General features: G+C 39.4%; 1 protein-coding gene across 2 annotated transcripts in view; it reads left to right on the top strand.

Moving 5' to 3' along the window:
• Positions 1-19257, top strand: part of LOC134531744 (5'-AMP-activated protein kinase subunit gamma-2) — an 810162-nt gene that overhangs the window by 774999 nt on the left and 15906 nt on the right. For both annotated transcript variants that reach the window (XM_063367618.1, XM_063367616.1), the window contains exon 9: positions 17400-17534. In XM_063367618.1, the coding sequence (XP_063223688.1) occupies positions 17400-17534 (135 nt within the window). The remainder of the gene's footprint in view (positions 1-17399; positions 17535-19257) is intronic.

Genomic DNA, 19257 nt, shown 5'->3' with positions numbered 1-19257 from the left:
TGGCATCTTTACCGACTTTAACGTCGTACTCGATGGAGGATGTACCATCGACTACGGGAACCATGACGTCGGCGCCGACGATGTTGGAGCAGGTCCCGTTGGCAACGCCTCTGACAACACTGGAGGAGACTTCGATATGTGCTGTTCCATCATCAGCTGACGTTTCATCAGCATTGAATACTTCAATTAATGAAGAGCGTACTTCGCATCAGTGCAAATACTGTGGTGCATCATTTACTATCACCTCAAATGCTCGCAGACATGAAAGAAGCGGTTGTTCTAATAATGTTCAAAGAATACAATTTCAGTGCAATAAGTGCAATAAACTAATTTCACGTCTCGATAGCTTACATCGTCATTATAAAAAATGCTCCGAGAAGTATAATGAACATGGTTATTGATTTGACTCATGTGTTGTACCGGCTAATGAGACTATATAAGTACTATGAACTTCAGTCCGTCTCTGGCTGTGGTGATGAACGGATCGGATAGACATTTAAAGTCATGTAAAAGGCTTAGTCCGTACAATAAGAAGACTGTTTGAATCGAGGAAACCAAAAGGCTTTAGTAATATGTCAGTGTTTTTTTTGTACTTGTAGTGTATTGAATTTATGTAATAAAATTTTTTTAAAAGAACTTGGGGTATTTTTATTTTATCAAACCTAACACGTTTTTAGTATTTTTTTAAATTAAAGTTGTTTTGTATCGGCCAGGGATCGAACCAAGGACCTTAGTCGATCCAATCAATCATTATATGGATTACTAATTTATTTAATGAATTTTGGATTTTATCCCGCTTTTCTAGCTACATTATCACATGATTTCAAGATGGCTGCCGAATTTCAAGATGGCGGGGGCACCTCCATAATAAATGATTACTGCACTGTAGCGGGTTAGAATAAAATTATCCAGATGGAAATGTACTCTATAATACAAGTACACACATAATATGGCGTACTCCAGCAGGTGGTAGCTCCTGGTAGCATGTACTGAAAATAAAATGTCGGATCCATGATGGTCGACAAGGACAAAGTCAAATTTCAAGGTCAAGGTCAAATTTCAAGGTCAAGGTCAAATTTCAAGGTCAATGGCCAAGGTCAATGTTCAATGTCAACAGTTGAGGACACAAGTATAGTGACCAGATAATTATACTACATGGTATCGGCACACTCTAGCAGACGAAAACAAGATGGTGGTCTCCAGCGGATGAAGACAAGATGGCGGACATGATGTCATACCAGTTGATGATATATACCTTGGTACTGGTGGTGGTAGATCAGTCTAGGTAGCTTTCATGGAGGAAGGATCGACCGTTTACTCTCGCCGGGAATCGAACCAAGGACGTACATCGATATAATCAAACAGAATTCAAATACGTTAATTTTTTGATGAATTTTTTTCATTAAAATCGGATAATAAATAAAGATTTTCAAGATGGCGTCCAAATTTCAAGATGGCGGACATGACGTCATACTAGGTGACGATATATTCTTTGAAAAAAGTGGTGGGAGTCAGTATGCCGGCAGTCACTGTGAGGGAAGGATCGGTCGTCATTTTTATTTTTTTTGCACTCGTCGGGTTCGAACTAAGGACTCCGAACTCCGTGTCGTAAAAGTACAATTTTTAAATATGTTTTATTAAATTTTTATTATTTGAATTTTTTTTTTAATTTAAAAAAATTTCATTAAAATCGGATAATAAATAAAAAAGTTAAATATGATGGCCGTAACGTAAATTGCAACGGTGACGTCATCATCCAAAATGGCGTAAAACACATCACAGGAATATTCGAGAACACAATGAAGTTATCCAAAATGGCGGATCCATAATGGCCGTCGGGGTCAAGGTCAAAGGTCAAGGTCACAACCATCCAAGATGGCCGCCGTGACGTCACAATCCAATATGACGTTAGAGGCTTATCGGAGGCTGTAGACAAGGATGCTTAAGCCTCTTTTAGGAATTTGGGTTCTTTCTAGGGCAAAACGACTTTTGAGGATTTTTCAAAATTCTAATTTTTGGATTGTGGAATTTTTTGAGAATTTTTGGCGGAATTTTTTTCACAGAAATGTAAATTTTGACAAATTTTGAGGAATTTTGGGCAATTTTTGCCCAATTTTGGCGAATTTTGAGGGTCAAAGGTCAAGGTCAAACTTGTCTTGTTACGCTATGTCCCGTTACACTCCTCCAATATGGCCGCCGTGACGTCACAATCCAAGATGGCGGACGCCGACAACACCACCACAGCCTGAAGCCTGATCTCGGATAAAGATGACCGTCGAGGTCAAGGTCAAGTCCTGATAGCGGCTTAACAGTGGCTTGAGTTAAGGATGCTTAAGCCACTTTTAGGAATTTTCTAGCCGCTGGGATTTTTAAGGAATAAAACGGGAAATTTTCCCTCGAAACGGGAATTTTTCCCTCGAAAACGGGAAATTTTTTCTTAAAACGGGAAATTTTGAGTCATTTTGAGTCATTTTTGAGGAATTTTGAGGAATTTTTGCCGCCGTGACGTCACAAATCCAAGATGGCGGAGTTTGCTCTCGGCTCCACCGCCTGAGGCCTGATCTCGGACCGTCATTCACATACTACTAACATGCAAGCACACAGAAAGCAAGCTAAAATCTGCCGCTGTCCAAAATCATAAACAACACAGGAAATTTTGTGGAAGGAATCAGTCAAAACAGTATCACAGCACAGACAGACACGGTGGGCTAGAAACAAGGAGACAGTAACATCAAGGATTAGTAATTAACGACAAAAATACAACCTTGGACAACACACGACAATCAAATTGTTCAACGATGATACTAAACATATTTTGTGGACAACACAACGACCCATTAAATATCAACACACACACACTATTATCACAACACATTGATATGAACTTTTATCAATTCCACCAAAACTACCTAACAACACTGCCGGTCTGAAAAAATAGTTACTTATTTGTTTAATTAAAACTTTGAAACGATACATTTATAGTTATGAATGGAAATACTATGGATAATAGATTGTGATTCAAACTGATGTGCAGTTGTTTGCATAATTTACGTTTGATAAATATTGGTGGAGAATTAAAAATCAGATACAGATAATTAAGAACACACGAATTGATGATAAATATAGGCACAGGCCAGTTTTAAGACACCAATATACTGCTTGGTATAAAAAAAATAATGATACTGCTTTGTAATTAAGGGTTTGTACATTTCCCTTTCTTATATTTTTTCAGGACTAGAAGACATAGGCCTACTTTTCAATTCCTCGAGATTTCCCTGCGCCCTCTTCGGCGCCAAGAACCTGGCTGTCTGGTGGCCAGTTGCACCATTCTGACATTCTGCCATTCGATCAATGATCTAAGCCAAAGACTGATCCAAGGATCATTACTCTAAACTTTGGGCCAACACAAACTGGGACTATACGATCTTCGTTCGCGTGAACTAATAGTTCATACATTTCCAACAGGCAGCAGCAGTGTCGGATAAATGTTAGGTGCATTTCTGTTGGCGGTCTGGAACGATATGAGGTCGCTAAAATCGACACGGCGAGAAAATGGGTCGACGCGACTGCCACAAGATAGCAAGCAGCACACAGTCGCAGCCTGGTTACCAATACTGTTATTTAAAAGTTTATAAAAACTAAGCAGTCGAAAATATGAATAGGTTTTGACTAAAAAAAACGCTTCTATTAATTAATCTTGAAGAAGTAAAATGTTAAAACATTAAACTATAAAATAACAAGCATTTCAAACATTTAAAATATGAGTATTTGCGTGACAACACAGTAAGTACAATTTTTGATACGTGTGTTGTATATGATCCGAAATTTTGCAGATAATACTCTTAATGTTCACGTCCGATTAAATCGACCTGCATATAGTCCGCGAGAATTCCGGCCACGTCTGCGCGCGCGGTGTCACTGCTACGGAACAAACCCGAGGGTCGGTTCACGCCGGAGTTCCCGATGATCTCCGTTCAGCGCTCGCAGCACACAAAAGGCGCAACGGGAAACGTGGTTCGAGCGGCGGGCCGGACCAAGCTCGCGGACTCGGAGATCACGCCTGAACTGCCGACAGCGCAAGGGGACCGCCGAGGGTCGCAGAGCTCGGCGCAGCAGCTGCTGCCGGCCCCGAGGGCCGAGACCCAGGCCCTAGGCGAGGCCTCGACCGCCGGGACATGTCCTCCAGTGACGCAAAATATGAAATTCACGTTCCGATTGGTTTTCATACGGAAAAAAAAAATACTGGGGATGCTAATAGGCTTTATTTAATTTATTTTATAAGTTCTCGGCGCTTTGTGTTAGACTTACGAGTTATTAAACTTAAATTTAAATAAATTATGAATGTCTGTCCTATCATATGGTTGGTGAAATATGGCGGTGATTAAGGGGGGGAGAGGGAGAGCTAGAGGGAGAGCTAGAGCTAGAGCTAGAGCTAGAGCTAGAGCTAGAGCTAGAGCTAGAGCTAGAGCTAGAGCTAGAGCTAGAGCTAGAGCTAGAGCTAGAGCTAGAGCTAGAGCTATAGCTATAGCTATAGCTATAGCTAGAGGTAGAGGTAGAAGTACAGCTAGAGGTAGAGGTAGAGGGGGAGGGGGAGGGAGAGGGAGAGGGAGAGGGAGATGGAGAGGGAGATGGAGAGGGAGAGGGGGAGGGAGAGGGAGAGGGAGAGGGAGAGGGAGATGGAGAGGGAGAGGGGGAGGGAGAGGGAGAGGGAGAGGGAGAGGGGGAGAGGGAGTGTTACGTAGCAGTTCCAAAGCGAGGACGACACCGATATCGCCGAGCACGACCGAGCAAGCCCGTGTCTGTCGGTGCATCGCCGGAGATCTCCCGCCGAGGAACAGGTGATCACGATAGGGCTTTTGAATTTTATCTTTCAAGTTTTCTCAGCAGATTAGTATTAAATATGACCTAAAAGAGGTAAATATTCACGCAAGTGTTTATAATTATGATTACTTGCGCGATCTTTACAGATCGATAAAAAAATATTTAGTAAATATATGTGGAGAGAAATTTCGAGAGAGACAAGAACAGACGCAAAAAACACATTGGAATTAATTTACAGGAAAATGCCTTAATTAGTAGAATCACAAGTAAATGAAATTACCAACTCGGCGAGGAAGACCGAGCCTTAAAGAGGATTAGGCCTTGAAATTAAAAATATTTTGATACCGCTTGCAAATAAAGTTTTACTGCTACTTTTTTATTTTATTTTTTTGATTTCACGTGGCAAAGGACACGCTTTGGCTATTTGTTTGAAGTCAACACTTGTGAACTGGTGTGATTATCAACGCCTGCGTGAAATAATTGGTAAGTAATTTCCTACCGGCGCTTACAGACTAGAGCCTGTTAGTAAACATGTGGTTGAAACAAGGTACAGAAGGTCTGGGAGATGTGATTGGTGCCTTGACATGCCAAAAAAATTGGGATAAATAGTTCAAAATCGTGTCGATTGATTGTCGCAATTATCAGAGAGGTAACTTATCACTTACAAATGTTTCGTAACTGCAAGGCAGCTAGGCCCACGTAACGGGGACAAAAAACATCTCGGCAGCTCAAGAGTGCCTCCCTCGTAAGGACAGCTCGCTCGTGGTACAACATTTATGTGTATGGCTAGTGTATTTTCGAGCGTAGCCTGCTGCAAAGACAAAGCTTCGTCGATAGTAAAATAAAATGACAGTTTTTCTTATTTATAAAAAAAAAATATGGTTAAGAACGCGTAAATTTTGAACTAAGAGTGAGTTGGACTTCTAGGTCTCCAGCTTGGAAAATTCTTCCCGTCATAATTTGGGCGGACGCTTGTTAAAGGTTTTGAATGATAACGTGGACAGCTTGAACTGAAGCCAGTTCTAATTATGATGCCGCGTAACAGAGCTGTGATTGATGGACCTTCAGCGGGGAGAGGCTACTGGCGAACAGACGTTTGGACAGCCGAGATACCTCGGGAGGCAGAATTGGAAGGGAACGTGTTTTTATTTAGGCCTCCTGGACCTTTGGCGTCGTTGTAGCTGGTTAGCGCCTTAATTAACATTTTTCGGGAACCTTGCTTAAGATGTACTTTGTGCCTTCCCGCCACGTCACGCTCCTTAAGACGTCATGACAAAGTGACCCGTAGCCATGCGTTGAGCAAGGTGAAATAACCTTTTGCGTTGTTGAAAATATAAAAATGTTGATATTGTACTAAATATTTATATTTATATTTATATATATATATATATATATATATATATATATATATATATAGTAAAAAAATTGTGGAAGAGAGAGTTTGTAACGGGTAAACTTGAAAACGTTTGACTCTATTGTAAAAATTCTTTAGCTGTTATACATCTACTCTACGCTTAGATAAACACACGTCAATGTTTAACGTAAAAAAAAAAAATATTGGTTCGTAAGAAAAAGCAACATTTGTAACAAAGACCGTATAAAAAAGAGCGAATTGACTTCAGTCTTGACTTACGCCAAGTCAACATTTACAATTACAACAATATAAGTTTCCATATAGGTACATAGGATGCTGAATGCAAGATAATTCTTTGCGATGAAATGGTAATCTAAATCGTTGACGATAAGTACCACTGGTGGGTAAAGGTTTTTTTAATGGAGCCAGTTTTATTTTATGAATCACTTAAAATTATATAAAATTATGTTTTATCTAGTTTTTTTAGTATCTGGCCTTAAAATTTAAATGTATTTAACTAATTATGTGTCGATATCATAAAGATAATTATAGAAAGACTGAAATAATATCAGATAATGTTCATTCACTATATATATATATATATATATATACATACATACATACATACATACATACATACATACATACATACATACATACATACATACATACACACGCACACAACACTGTGACAACACCTATATGCCAATGATTGATAATTTTTCGTGTCCTTTCCACCTCAATATGCCATCAATGTCATAGGTAAGTTAAATGTGAATCTTGATATAATCTCGAAACGGACAATAAATAATGGTTTGCATATTAATCCTTTTAAGTCACAGGTTATACTGCTAGTGGCAAATGATATTCTGTCTAATAAATTCACTTAGAATCCCTGATATAATTTAGATAAACAAAAATTGGACATTTGACTAACAGTTAAAAAATCTAGGTAGTACGCTTACTAGTTAAGTAAACTGGTTTCAGTATATAACATTGGTAAGTAGAAAGGCGTGATCTTCGCATGACCTAAAAAGGCCGGGAAAAAGCTTCAGCTGACCTGTTTAAAAAATATTTAGTTGAATCTCACGTAAACCTGATTTTTTATTTACTGTGATACCGATTATGGCGTTTTAACTGAGGTGCATTGCAAAATGAACGTATTCAGCACTTTTGTGTCCGTTTTAATCAGCGTAAGCAAAAAAAGGTCTATTTCGTCGTTTGTCTCTTCTCTTGTTTTAGTCGAAAAATATATATTTATATAAATGTACACATATATGTAAAGAAATAAAACATAACCCATTGTCATATGGATTAATGTAGATTTATGACAGTGAAAGAATATTTGTTATCTATCCAGTAGCTTTCAAATTTACTTTTTACAGAACAAACATAAGCTTTCTCTTAATAATAAAAGTATGAATGCTATCTGAAACAATGATCCATTGTTTATCATTCATCTCAAAAACAGATTACACTACGTAAGAACTCTTCTAACACAATGAGAAACAGCCAGTTACCTTGGTTTTTTATCGAATAATTTTTGAGTTTGTGTAACCCACCATTATATGATCTACCATTTCCTCTCTCTTTGACACTATCGGAAAGTATGGTGGAAATCAATTTGAAGCGAGTTGAACATATTTTTGCGATTAATCTCGATCAGAATTTTCTGTCAATCGCGACGCTCGATATTTGCAAGACAAGAAGGCTGTATCAGAGTTCCTAATTAAAATAGTGGCATCAAGAGACCGGTTTTATTCTTATGATCACATATCGACTCGCAACATCAAAATATTAAAATAAATCTCGGCAAACCAGTCAATAATATTTTGGACACGTTGTGTTTCAGATAAAGCTGTGCAAAACATTTTTTTATTATTATTTGAGCGGGTGAAAAATTCAGTACATTAATTTTATCCAAGATCTTAGTTCAATAAACACGCATATACAAAGTATCGTTCCTCTACCCCATGTACATTTCATAACAGTCCTCATATAATTCCCTCCTCCCATTTTTTTCATCCCACTCTTTCCATCCCACTCTTTCCCATGCCTTTAATAGCGTCTCCAGTCCTTTATATTTGAAATGGACCCTGAGTGGTTCTTTCGAGTTGTACACCTCTTACTGAAAAAAAAAAGTTTTACGTGTATTGATTTCGAGGCGATTTTGCGGGATTTATTTAATAGCTTGATTCTCCACACTCCAACAGTCCGAGCCTGCTATAGCAGTCCACTGAGTTTGATTCAGTGTCGCACTTAAGATATGATGTTACATAACTGCGTTCACAGAGACTATTCAGAATGTTCCATAATTCAGAATCAAGCCGAAAAGAGTTGATAGGCCAATTAATTACGGTTTCGAATTAAAACCCAAAGTTAAAAAAAAAGTGTCTATTTCTTGAGGTGTAGACATATTTTTTTTCTTCAAAAGTTTTTAAAATCTCTAACTACGCCCAAATTTGGGGTACTGTGACTACAAATTTTGGTATGCAGCGACAAGTAACCCTGAGGTTGATAAAAATCTATATAAATAAAAATGTAAATGTTCATTCTTTCGAAATCTTAAATCTCCGATCTTTCAAAATCTTAAATCTCTTTACGAAATACTTTGAAATTTTGACACATATGTTGCATGCTAATACGCGCGTGTTTTATGTAACTATGTCACACCTGTGACAGGTAAAAATATAGATAGGTAAAACATAAAATTTTAATATTTTAATTGTTATAGGGTGACATTTATAGAGATACAGATATAATGGGAATATATATGAGAGAGATAGAGATATAGAGGGATATATATGTATATATAGGTATATACAAAGAGAAGTAAAGGGAAGGGTATATATTTTTACGGATTATTAAAAACAATCGTCGTGGGGGAACCACTGGGTTCGTAAATGGATAGCCAATTAGATATTTTACTACACAGTTTTATTGATTGCCAATATTTACATCAATAACAAATAATCTTCTAAAAATGCCTAATAATCAATTACACTTAAAAATGTTTATTCCCCAGTCACTCGGTTTTTACACACCGCACACCTCGCTGGGCCGTACCTCTGGCGCAACTCTCGCCGCAGCACCCCTCGTGGACCTACGTCGCCGCACTCCGCCGATGTCGCACTTCCCTACGCCGAGGATCCACTCGACGCTTCGCTCGGATCTTCTCTCGGGACTCTCGCCGCTCCCGCGGCACTATCGCCCCGGAATTCACTGCTCCGCCCTGGAACCTTCGTCCAGGGACTTCGCCACTCCGCCGCGGGAAAACTCCATATCCCAACTCCCCAACTGAACTGCCCTCTGAGGCCGGTGTCCTGGACTTATATAGGCCCAGGCGCCACTTCTATAATTCACGAACGTGGCTGGGGCCAGTCGCGTCATTCCGCGCCGACGCGACGCCAGATTTATCGAGAAATGCGTCGGCAGCTCACGCGGAACCTCACACAGCTGCCAGGTGTCAGGTTAAGGGCGCCGAGACAGAGCGCCGCGCGGGTAGAGGAGGGGAGGAGGGGAGGAGGGGGGAAGCGATAACACCCGAAATCCACTAGGCGCGCGCGGCACGTCTCACATTGCGACGGCCACGTAATATCAGTGGCCTTGCGGGGCCGCCAGCCAACTCCGAACCTGCGCACGACGCAGCTCTGCTCATGTTCGTAACATTGAGAGGGAGAGAGAGAAAGAGAGCTATAACTTATTCATAGAGAGAAAAATAATTAAAGAGCACGATAGAGAAATGTGCTTTGTATGTGTGTTCCTATTTCAAACATCTAACAAAAAAAATTGAGGCCTTGCAACGCATGCCGGGCACTAGCTAGTTGAAATTAAAACTAAACATGCTATACTTTTCGAGAGAAAAAAAACATTTTGCAATGCCTTTGTGGCAAACATCTTTAATCGTGTAACTTTGTTTATTTATACTGTTTATATATATATATATACTATGCTTTTTTAGCAAGTTATTTGCTTAAATGAGCCATACTTTCAAACAGTTTGTTAAGTTAGAATAGTAATTATTTAACAGTATGAATGCTCAAAGCTAATCCATTTAAGATTATTCCACATAAGACATGCAAAATTATTTTTTTTTCTCGAAAAGCTAAACCATGTGTGATTATATTTTGAATTGTTATCAATTGTAGGGTTATTCAAGATTGCGTGACAAAATTTTGTAGTTAGTGCCAGTACCACTGGTATGGTAGTTTTTTTTTTAATATAACATAAAATTTCGTTCAATGTAGATGATCACGCTGGAAATTTGTTCAGGAAAATGTTCCTGACTTCAGACATCAAAACAGTATAATTGCGGGCGCACGAAAAATGCTGCTGTTTTCAGGGTCAATAGAGACACGTTTTAGTGTTCGAAAAAAGTATTTTTTGGGAATTTTATTATTTTATAACAAAAAACCGTGACTGAGAATTTTACCATAGATTTAAACAATATAGACTCCACATTATTTTTTTTGGTTTAATTTGTGTTCATGCTTGTGACCATAAAAATTATTAATTGTAATCTAAAGCTGTGGATCATCTCTCTTTGTAAGTTCGTCTATATTTTAATCAATTAGGCTCTGGTTTACTGTGGTTTTATTTTATTAATATGTTTTTAAATTATTCCTTTAGGTATTACGTAGCTTGTTTAGAGGTATGCATCCGTTAAACTATTGATGTGTTTAGGATGTTGCGTACGTAAGTTGCATTTTTCTTTAACATTGATTGAATCATCGAGTATGATTTACGCGAACACTTAGTGTTTTTCCAATCTTATTATGGTGTTCTTGCCAAGTTGGGAGGGATGCATTAATGGCGTGCTATAGGCGAGAATGACGAGGAGTAAAGTTGCTGTGCGCATGATAAAAAAGTGGTTAACGACTGACTCATTATAAAAAGGGGACGTCTGTTGTGCCCTTGCTTCACTTGTAGATTGCATATCCTCTCTTCAACCGACATTTTTATTTAATTTTTTCTTATTCTGTTTTTGTTTTAAAGAAATATTATGAAAGTGAGGTACATGTATTAACTTGTGAATAACTGTGAAGAAATTATTAAAAAAAAATGTAGTTGTGCGTATCTGCTTACGTAGCCTTTTACAAATAGTTAATATGTTTGCTGTTGTATGTTGCAGAAAAATTAGTGTTCAAAATAACTGCGTTTTACTTGTGATGGGCATCTGAAACAATGGCTGTTTTCGAAAATCTTCTCAACGTATCCTTAGAAGTGCATCTTGAAGGATGCCACCCAACCTTTTTAAATATTTTCGAGCAAACGGGTAAACCGGGCATTTGCCCAGAGCGCCAGTTTTTGAGGGGCGGGAGAATTTGAGGTAAAAAAGGACAAAAAAACGAGGGACGGGAAAGTTAAATTTTTTTTGAACGTACGGTAATTATTTGATTTTCAAAAAATAAATGTCATGGGGAAATGTTAGTTTATACTAACTAATGCGGTGCGCTTAAAATATTAGGCCTTAAACGAAATACTTTAAAATAGATTTAAAACTCGTTTAACAAGGTACAGTATACTATAACTCATGTTTTATTACGTTAGTTATAATAGCCGTATAAATCTTGCAACAACAGTTTATTAAATAGAAATAAGAAAAAAACTTTAAATAACCTAACCAAGTCATAGAAAAAAACATTGGTATTTTGTTGCATAATGTGCTGTTTTAGAACTGATGATAAATAAGTTTGAATTTGTAACATTTTCTATGTTAGGGGGAATTGGAAAATGAAAAAGGGGGAGGGGCTAAAGGTTATCTGCCCAGAGCGCTAGCTGCTTGCAATAGGGGCCTGTTTTCAAGGAACCTTCTGTTTCCAAGGAACCATACAGAATCGCTGATACAGCTTTTCGACGTTCGCGTCCTTACGTGCATCCTTGTAGCCTGTTGGGGGGTTTGAGGAGGTATCTTTTAGTGAATACGTAACGATAATCTGCTTGCTTGGCCAGCATAATGCTATCTACAGCCTTTTGTGCTTATGTATTACGGTAAAATGATCAACTTTATTTTTGTGACAATTGAAAAACTGCCTGAAAATAACCTGTAAAAAAATTCAAAATACAAACAAATGACTGCAAAAAAAATTGGCCTGTTTATTAGTTGAGCCACTTGGTCGTGTTAGCATTTAAATAATTAGGAAATCCCTTCATGGCCAGTTTCTCACAGTTCTTCGGCAGAACTCGGCAGAACTCGGCAGAACTCGGCAGAACTCGGCAGAACTCGGCATGACCCGTCTGGGAGTCTCACCTCCAGTTACGGTCGTGTTTCTGAAGGCATTGCATATTTTGAATGTTCATACTCAAGTTCCGCTGAACAACGCTTGCAGCCGGACACCATCTTGCGCACGCATTTGCTCTTCAACTTGGCGTTTATCGGTAAAGGGATATACCATCAGTTGATCCGGCATTTTTGGCAATCCGGCTCCAGAAAAGTTCTTAACGTGCCGGATTATAGGAACATTATTGTACTTATACTAATTTTTCTTTGGTATTCGCTTTAAAATTGCGTTGACGTCCGATAATCCAGAAAAAAAAGCGATAATCCTGCATCGTTGTGCTCCTTAAATTACCAGATTGAAGTCAGAAGTTGCGTGCCAAGAACCCAAGAGTTCGGGGGCATGTAAATCTGTCTGACCCCCTCTGCATTATTTACTGTACATCTTTTCAAACCCCGCAGTTATTAAAACAAATCTAAATGACTGTAACTGTGAACGTTATCTGTCCATATAGCTTTACTTGTAAGGTTTCCTATAATCTACATAAATGATGGACTTGTGATTTTCGTCCTATCAGGGCAAACACAAGCATTTAAATTAATCTCTAAACTCAACCCTTGTCTCTTGGGGGGTGGGAAGGTTGCATTTCCCTCCTCCTCCCTTTTTTATGGACCGGCCTGCACGTGATCGCCCCGCAGCGACGCCGGTGGTCACGTGACGCGATGAACTCGGACGCTGACGGGATCTCTGAAGAGTCTTCTGGTCGCGTCTAGCGTGTCTGCGATCACGGCGTGTGACGGCGCGGCTGTTCTTGGCGCGCGCGAGCGAGCTCTGCGCGCGTGTGTGCTTGTGTTTGTACACACAGCACTCGCGCGCCTCTGGCGCCGCGCCCAGCTGTTGCTCATCCCTCCCATCCCGTCCCGTCGCTATACTGCCGGGCACGAAAACATCGGTCCCTGCGGCACGTCGACCAGTCCATTGGAACTTGCAGGGCCGGATTTAGAGGTCTGGAGGCCTCGGGGCAACAGAGGAGCGGAGGCCCCCTGGCCCCAAATTATTTTCCAAATAAAATGAACTATTTTTTTCAGTCGAGTTTTCCAATAAATAATTTATTGCGAAATCAAGTAGATTATTTTAGTATTTAAAAAAACATACATAAATATAATCGTAGACAAGAATTATATTAAATTAAATTTTAGTTTTAATGAACGGAACCTTCCGAGCTTTTTTCGCCGAAAAATCGTTGATGATTTCGCTGAAATCCAATTCCCGGAGTAAATCGCTTTCAATGCTCAGGAGAGAAAGCTTCGATAAACGGTTTTGTCCCATCGTGGTTCGGAGCCTATTTATTATAATTTTCATTTTTTAAAATGAGCGCTCTCCAGTGCAATTTGAAACCATCAAAACCAAATACATTCTCAATGCAATTTCAAGGTTTGGAAATGTAGCTCTGAAATTTTGATCTGCGAGAATTTGGTAGTAAAATAGTTCCGGAGATTGGTCTTTTCCATAGTCCTTTTTGTATGAGTCCGTTTGTGGGGGCCCTCCATTTGTGGAGGCCCCGGGGCTTTCGCCCCGGTTGCCCTCCCCTAAATCCGGCCCTGGGAACTGACAAATGGGCTTACAGTAGAAGTCGTAGGTGACGTGGCTTATCACACAGTAACATACTGTATAAACTGATTTGGCAAAAATTTTCACAACTTCGGGGTCGGGGAATGTATCCCCATATCCCCCCCTCGAGCTACTGTCAGTGTACGTGTACAAACACCATGTGTTGCTTTCAAAGTGACATTTGGAAAGTGGTTAATGTTACGACTTTTAAGACCTGTCAAATTTGAAACAAGTATGCGCTCAAAATATGACAATCCGACCTCCGTAGCTCAGTCGGTTGAAGCACAATCATTCGGTGCGAGGGTTTCTGGGTCCGTGACATGTGTGGATGTGCGTGGATATTTTAATCGTAAGCTTAAATAAGTTGGATTTAAGCTGTCCCAGCAGAATAAGCTGATTAATAAAGTATTGCTGAGACGAACTAGAAAGCTAATCGTTCCGTATCATGTTAATTTTTTTAAGTAGGTAGCTTTAGAAATCTTAGTTTTTCATTGCACACAGTTTTCCGTGCCTGCTCATTGGCCACCAAAGTCAGCTGCAGTGACGTTAAGGCTAGCAGGGCGTAAGACGATCGCTTAGTCCTTGTGTTTTGGGACTTCCTTTTAGTTTGCTTATGTGATCATTTACGTCTTGTTCTTAGATAAGTTTTATATCACAAAGATTTGCATAGTCATATGGCAACGGGACCACAAATATTATATTTAGTTCTGAAGCATTGGGCTACAGACTGAGTGCTCATGAGTTTGTTATGCTGGGTTTTTGGGGTTGAACCCGTGACTCATAATTAATGAGCGTGACGTGTTACCCATTAACGGCCAACTAGAAGTTGTCTCTCCTAGATAGTTGGGGGGGGGGGGGGGGGGTGCAGGGATGTATGTAATCTAGTTTACACTCGGGGCAAGAACTCATTTTGGCGCCCCCTTTTTTTGTTTTTCTCAAACGAACCAAACTAAAACCTTTCCTGGCATAATCTTATATCGCCACAACATATTAACTCCACCAATTACAAATATTTTTGATTCAACTTAAATAGATTTATTTGCAGTCATTTCATTTTTAAATACATAGCAATTTGGATAGTACTCGAAAAATACCATCTTTGAAATATTTGACGATACACATTTATGTATCTTTCAATACAAATAATTCAGTTCATCTATCCTTCAACATTTTTGTGTTTTCTAACACTACGATATTCAAGTAAAATATCTGTAGTAAAAATTACTATGCCAGTTTATCCTCCCCCCTTCCCCATAGTTACATCCCTGGAGAAAGGGGGGATAGGATATCGGGAAACTTACTTACCTACCTACCTACCCTTCCAAAATTACGAGGAGTTGAGGCAAGGAGTAACGAAGTAAAAAAATATTTCACTCTCAGAGTAAACATGATTCCTTTTTTTTTTTCCTCTGAAATCGGCCAGAAACGATTCAGATACTACCAACCACACAGCATAGAACCAAAGAAATGTAGTTTTTTCCCGAACAATATAAGTATCTAGTTTTTTTTCCCTTAATACCTCGGGTTCAGGATATGGGTCTCTTTAATACATCTATACGCTCTAGTAAAATATCGTCTAATTTGTATTTCCGTGTCTTGATATTCGTGAAAAAAATGAAGGATTCCCGTAATATTTTATTACAGACTAAAGTTGGCGTTCGTCATTGTCTTAGAGAATGTTAGGTTAATCTACTTGTATCACAATTTATTACATGTTTGGCCCCTAAATTCGCTATATTAACTTACATAAATGCCCATCTAATGCAATATACACAAATTGGCTTTATTTAAAGTGGTAGCTATAAATACAGCAAATACGCAAATAAGAAGGTACAATTAGTGCCTTCAATGGGCGCGCAAAAATTTAACACAAATGATTGTATTTAAACATAACGTTTACTGAGATCTCCCGATTCCTTTACATTTAGGTGCTTCACATTATTTCATTGTTATGCATCCTATTTATTATTTTAAATACATCAGACAGGCATGTGCATAAAACAACGATCTTGAGACGAGCACGGCTGGAAAAAAAACAAGGACTCCAACATGACGGTGTAGCATTTGTTGATTCGCACCTTTATTTAAAAAAAAAAAATGTAAAATGGTTTCCTCAACACTAAAATGCTGTACGAGTCAAAACAATCGTATTAAGAAGATAAAATTACAGTATTTCCACAAGTCACATTATTAAAAAATATATATTCATAATTTAGCTCTGAATGTGAATTACATTCTGATGTTGGTACACACGAATCGTCAGTGTATAATAAGCCCATCTTAGGCCCTATCCAGTGGCAGCCTCCTCAGTAGAGGTATTCTCTGCTTTTGTACTTGCGGAATGTTTTTCATTGAAAAGTTTAAGGAAGAGTAATTTCTCGCCTTAACTAAAATTCAGGCTACGCCCCTGCCCTATCAACTCCCTCTTTTCCCCTCTTGACGAGGTGGGATACATGGTGGGCGCTGCAGTCAGACGTGGGTTTTCTCAGGTGATTCCTGCGTACCGCACCCATTTACTCGTGATTTCTCGCTCAATCCACTTGTCGGGACGTTCTGATCTGAAGCCTAACTGGGTGAGGGACCCTTCCCTTCTATTCGCAACTCACGCTAAATAAATGAACGTTTTCTTAGAAATCTAGGGGAAACCTTGAAACCTTTGTTTCTGAAGCCTAGCTCTTTTCAAAATTCTTATTGGGTTATCTCGGGCATGCCACCATTGCTCTTATGACAGATTTATTTTACAAATTAAGGTGCAGAATGTTTCATTATTTTTATATTACATGGATTCATTAAAAAATATAACTTATCTCGTATCTATGTGCATTTCAGGCCAAAACTTGTTTGTTTATTGTCCTGACCATTCTGAAATGTACGCATTGAATGATAAAGCCTAGGTTATTTAAAAAAACCTTTTTTTTTTGTTTGTAAGGTCATGGTTTTACATTTATTTTACCATGAGTGACATAGCTCTTTATTCATGTAAGAAGCCATGTTGTGTTATTTTTCATGGTCATGGTTTTACATTTATTTTACCATGAGTGACATAGCTCTTTATTCATGTAAGAAGCCATGTTGTGTTATTTTTCTTGTTCATTCTCTTAAAAGTATTATTTTTAACCGACGTAAATGCAAGATAGTAAAATCAGCTGTTGGTGTTATGTTGGTGTTATGGAGTGTTAGGTTGCACAGTGTGATGGTTGCACAGTGTGATGGTTGCACAGTGTGATGGTTGCACAGTGTGATGGTTGCACAGTGTGATGGTTGCACAGTGTGATGGTTGCACAGTGTGTTGGTTGCACAGTTTGATGGTTGCACAGTGTGATGGTTGCACAGTGTGTGGAAGGCATCGCGACAATGGATCGTGTCATGACCAGCAACTTGCCCGTGTGTTGCAGAGGATGAGGACCAGATCTTCGTGAAGTTCTTCAAGTTCCACAAGTGTTACGACCTGATACCGACCAGTGCCAAGCTCGTGGTGTTCGACACGCAGCTGCTCGTCAAGAAGGCGTTCTTCGCGCTCGTGTACAACGGTGAGTGTCGCAGCCCGAGCACGCGGTGCGACCAGCGCCGCCGAGAAAAATAACCACAATTAAAAAAAAAATATATATTAAACCTTACCTTAACTGTAAATGTAAAATACGTGCATTTCATCTAATTAATTTGTAATTGCGTGCTACTATCAAGGTTAACTCGTGCTTTGAAAACAATTCTTCAAATTCGACTGGGTGCCCCCGAACCCGGGGTTTCCCCCAATCCCCCGGGACCCTTTTTCTCTGCCTCCCTTCCCCCCACAACCTCATGATGGTCCTATTTGAGAACCACCAGTCAGCAAATAGCTAGCTACTCGGCCTACCGGCAGTTCATATCTCTATACTTTAGATCAAAAAGAGTCAAAGTCTGTTTTAAGTTAGTCAGCTTTTGCCGTAAGGGCTTGTCATATAAAAAAATTGTTTTCTATCATGTTAAAGAAGGTTGACAGTAAAGTTTAACGGATTTTATACCTTGCTTAATGTTTACAGTTACTATTTCAAGGTCTTATTTTTGATTCTTGACACGCAGTGATAATTTAATCCAAACAGTAAAAATGTTTTCACAACCTTTGGCTGACACAGTTAGATAGTAGTCTTTAAAAAAGCTACATTCCTTTCAAAATATGTGTGTGTGGAGATGGATATTTAGGATTTTATATTTAGATTTTAAAATGCCGGCAGCACACTTGGAAAAATTTTTACTCCAGGTTTGCATCAGCTAGTTTTCACTAGTGTTTGGTTTCCTTGGACAAAATAGTGGACTACTTATATTTGTACATCTTTAAAATTAGCTTCAAATAGATTACTTGAAATACGACTCAAAATTTTCAGTAGTACTGGTTTTTATACTTCAACCAATACTTTTTCTAACTTGAGAGTTATCGGTACTGGAAAATAAAACTGGCTCAACCTTCCTAAACTGTTTCCTCCTACTGACTTGTGACGTTGAGGTGTTGTGTTTCCCCCATGCATAAGTGTGGCCTGAAGTGAGGCCTGTTGTGTGTACACATCCGCATACTGTCTTGTGACTGTGATGTGTTGTGATGGCTTGCATTTGGAAGACCAAGTGCCTGAAGAGAGCTCTCCTGCAGACTTGTGACGGTGCAGTATTCTGTTTTTCCCCAGGCATGATTATGGCCTGAAGTGAGGCCTGATGTGTACACACCCACATACTGTCTTGTGACTGTGATGTGTTGTGATGGCTTGCATTTGGAAGACCAAGTGCCTGAAGAGAGCTCTCCTGCAGACTTGTGACGGTGCAGTATTCTGTTTTTCCCCAGGCATGATTATGGCCTGAAGTGAGGCCTGATGTGTACACACCCACATACTGTCTTGTGACTGTGATGTGTTGTGATGGCTTGCATTTGGAAGACCAAGTGCCTGAAGAGAGCTCTCCTGCAGACTTGTGACGGTGCAGTATTCTGTTTTTCCCCAGGCATGATTATGGCCTGAAGTGAGGCCTGATGTGTACACACCCACATACTGTCTTGTGACTGTGATGTGTTGTGATGGCTTGCATTTGGAAGACCAAGTGCCTGAAGAGAGCTCTCCTGCAGACTTGTGACGGTGCAGTATTCTGTTTTTCCCCAGGCATGATTATGGCCTGAAGTGAGGCCTGATGTGTACACACCCACATACTGTCTTGTGACTGTGATGTGTTGTGATGGCTTGCATTTGGAAGACCAAGTGCCTGAAGAGAGCTTTCCTGCAGACTTGTGACGGT

Source organism: Bacillus rossius, chromosome 5 (assembly GCF_032445375.1).
Source record: "Bacillus rossius redtenbacheri isolate Brsri chromosome 5, Brsri_v3, whole genome shotgun sequence".
NCBI lineage: Eukaryota > Metazoa > Arthropoda > Insecta > Phasmatodea > Bacillidae > Bacillus > Bacillus rossius.
Note: the sequence above shows the minus strand (reverse complement) of the source record. Positions and strands in the feature narration are given on the sequence as shown.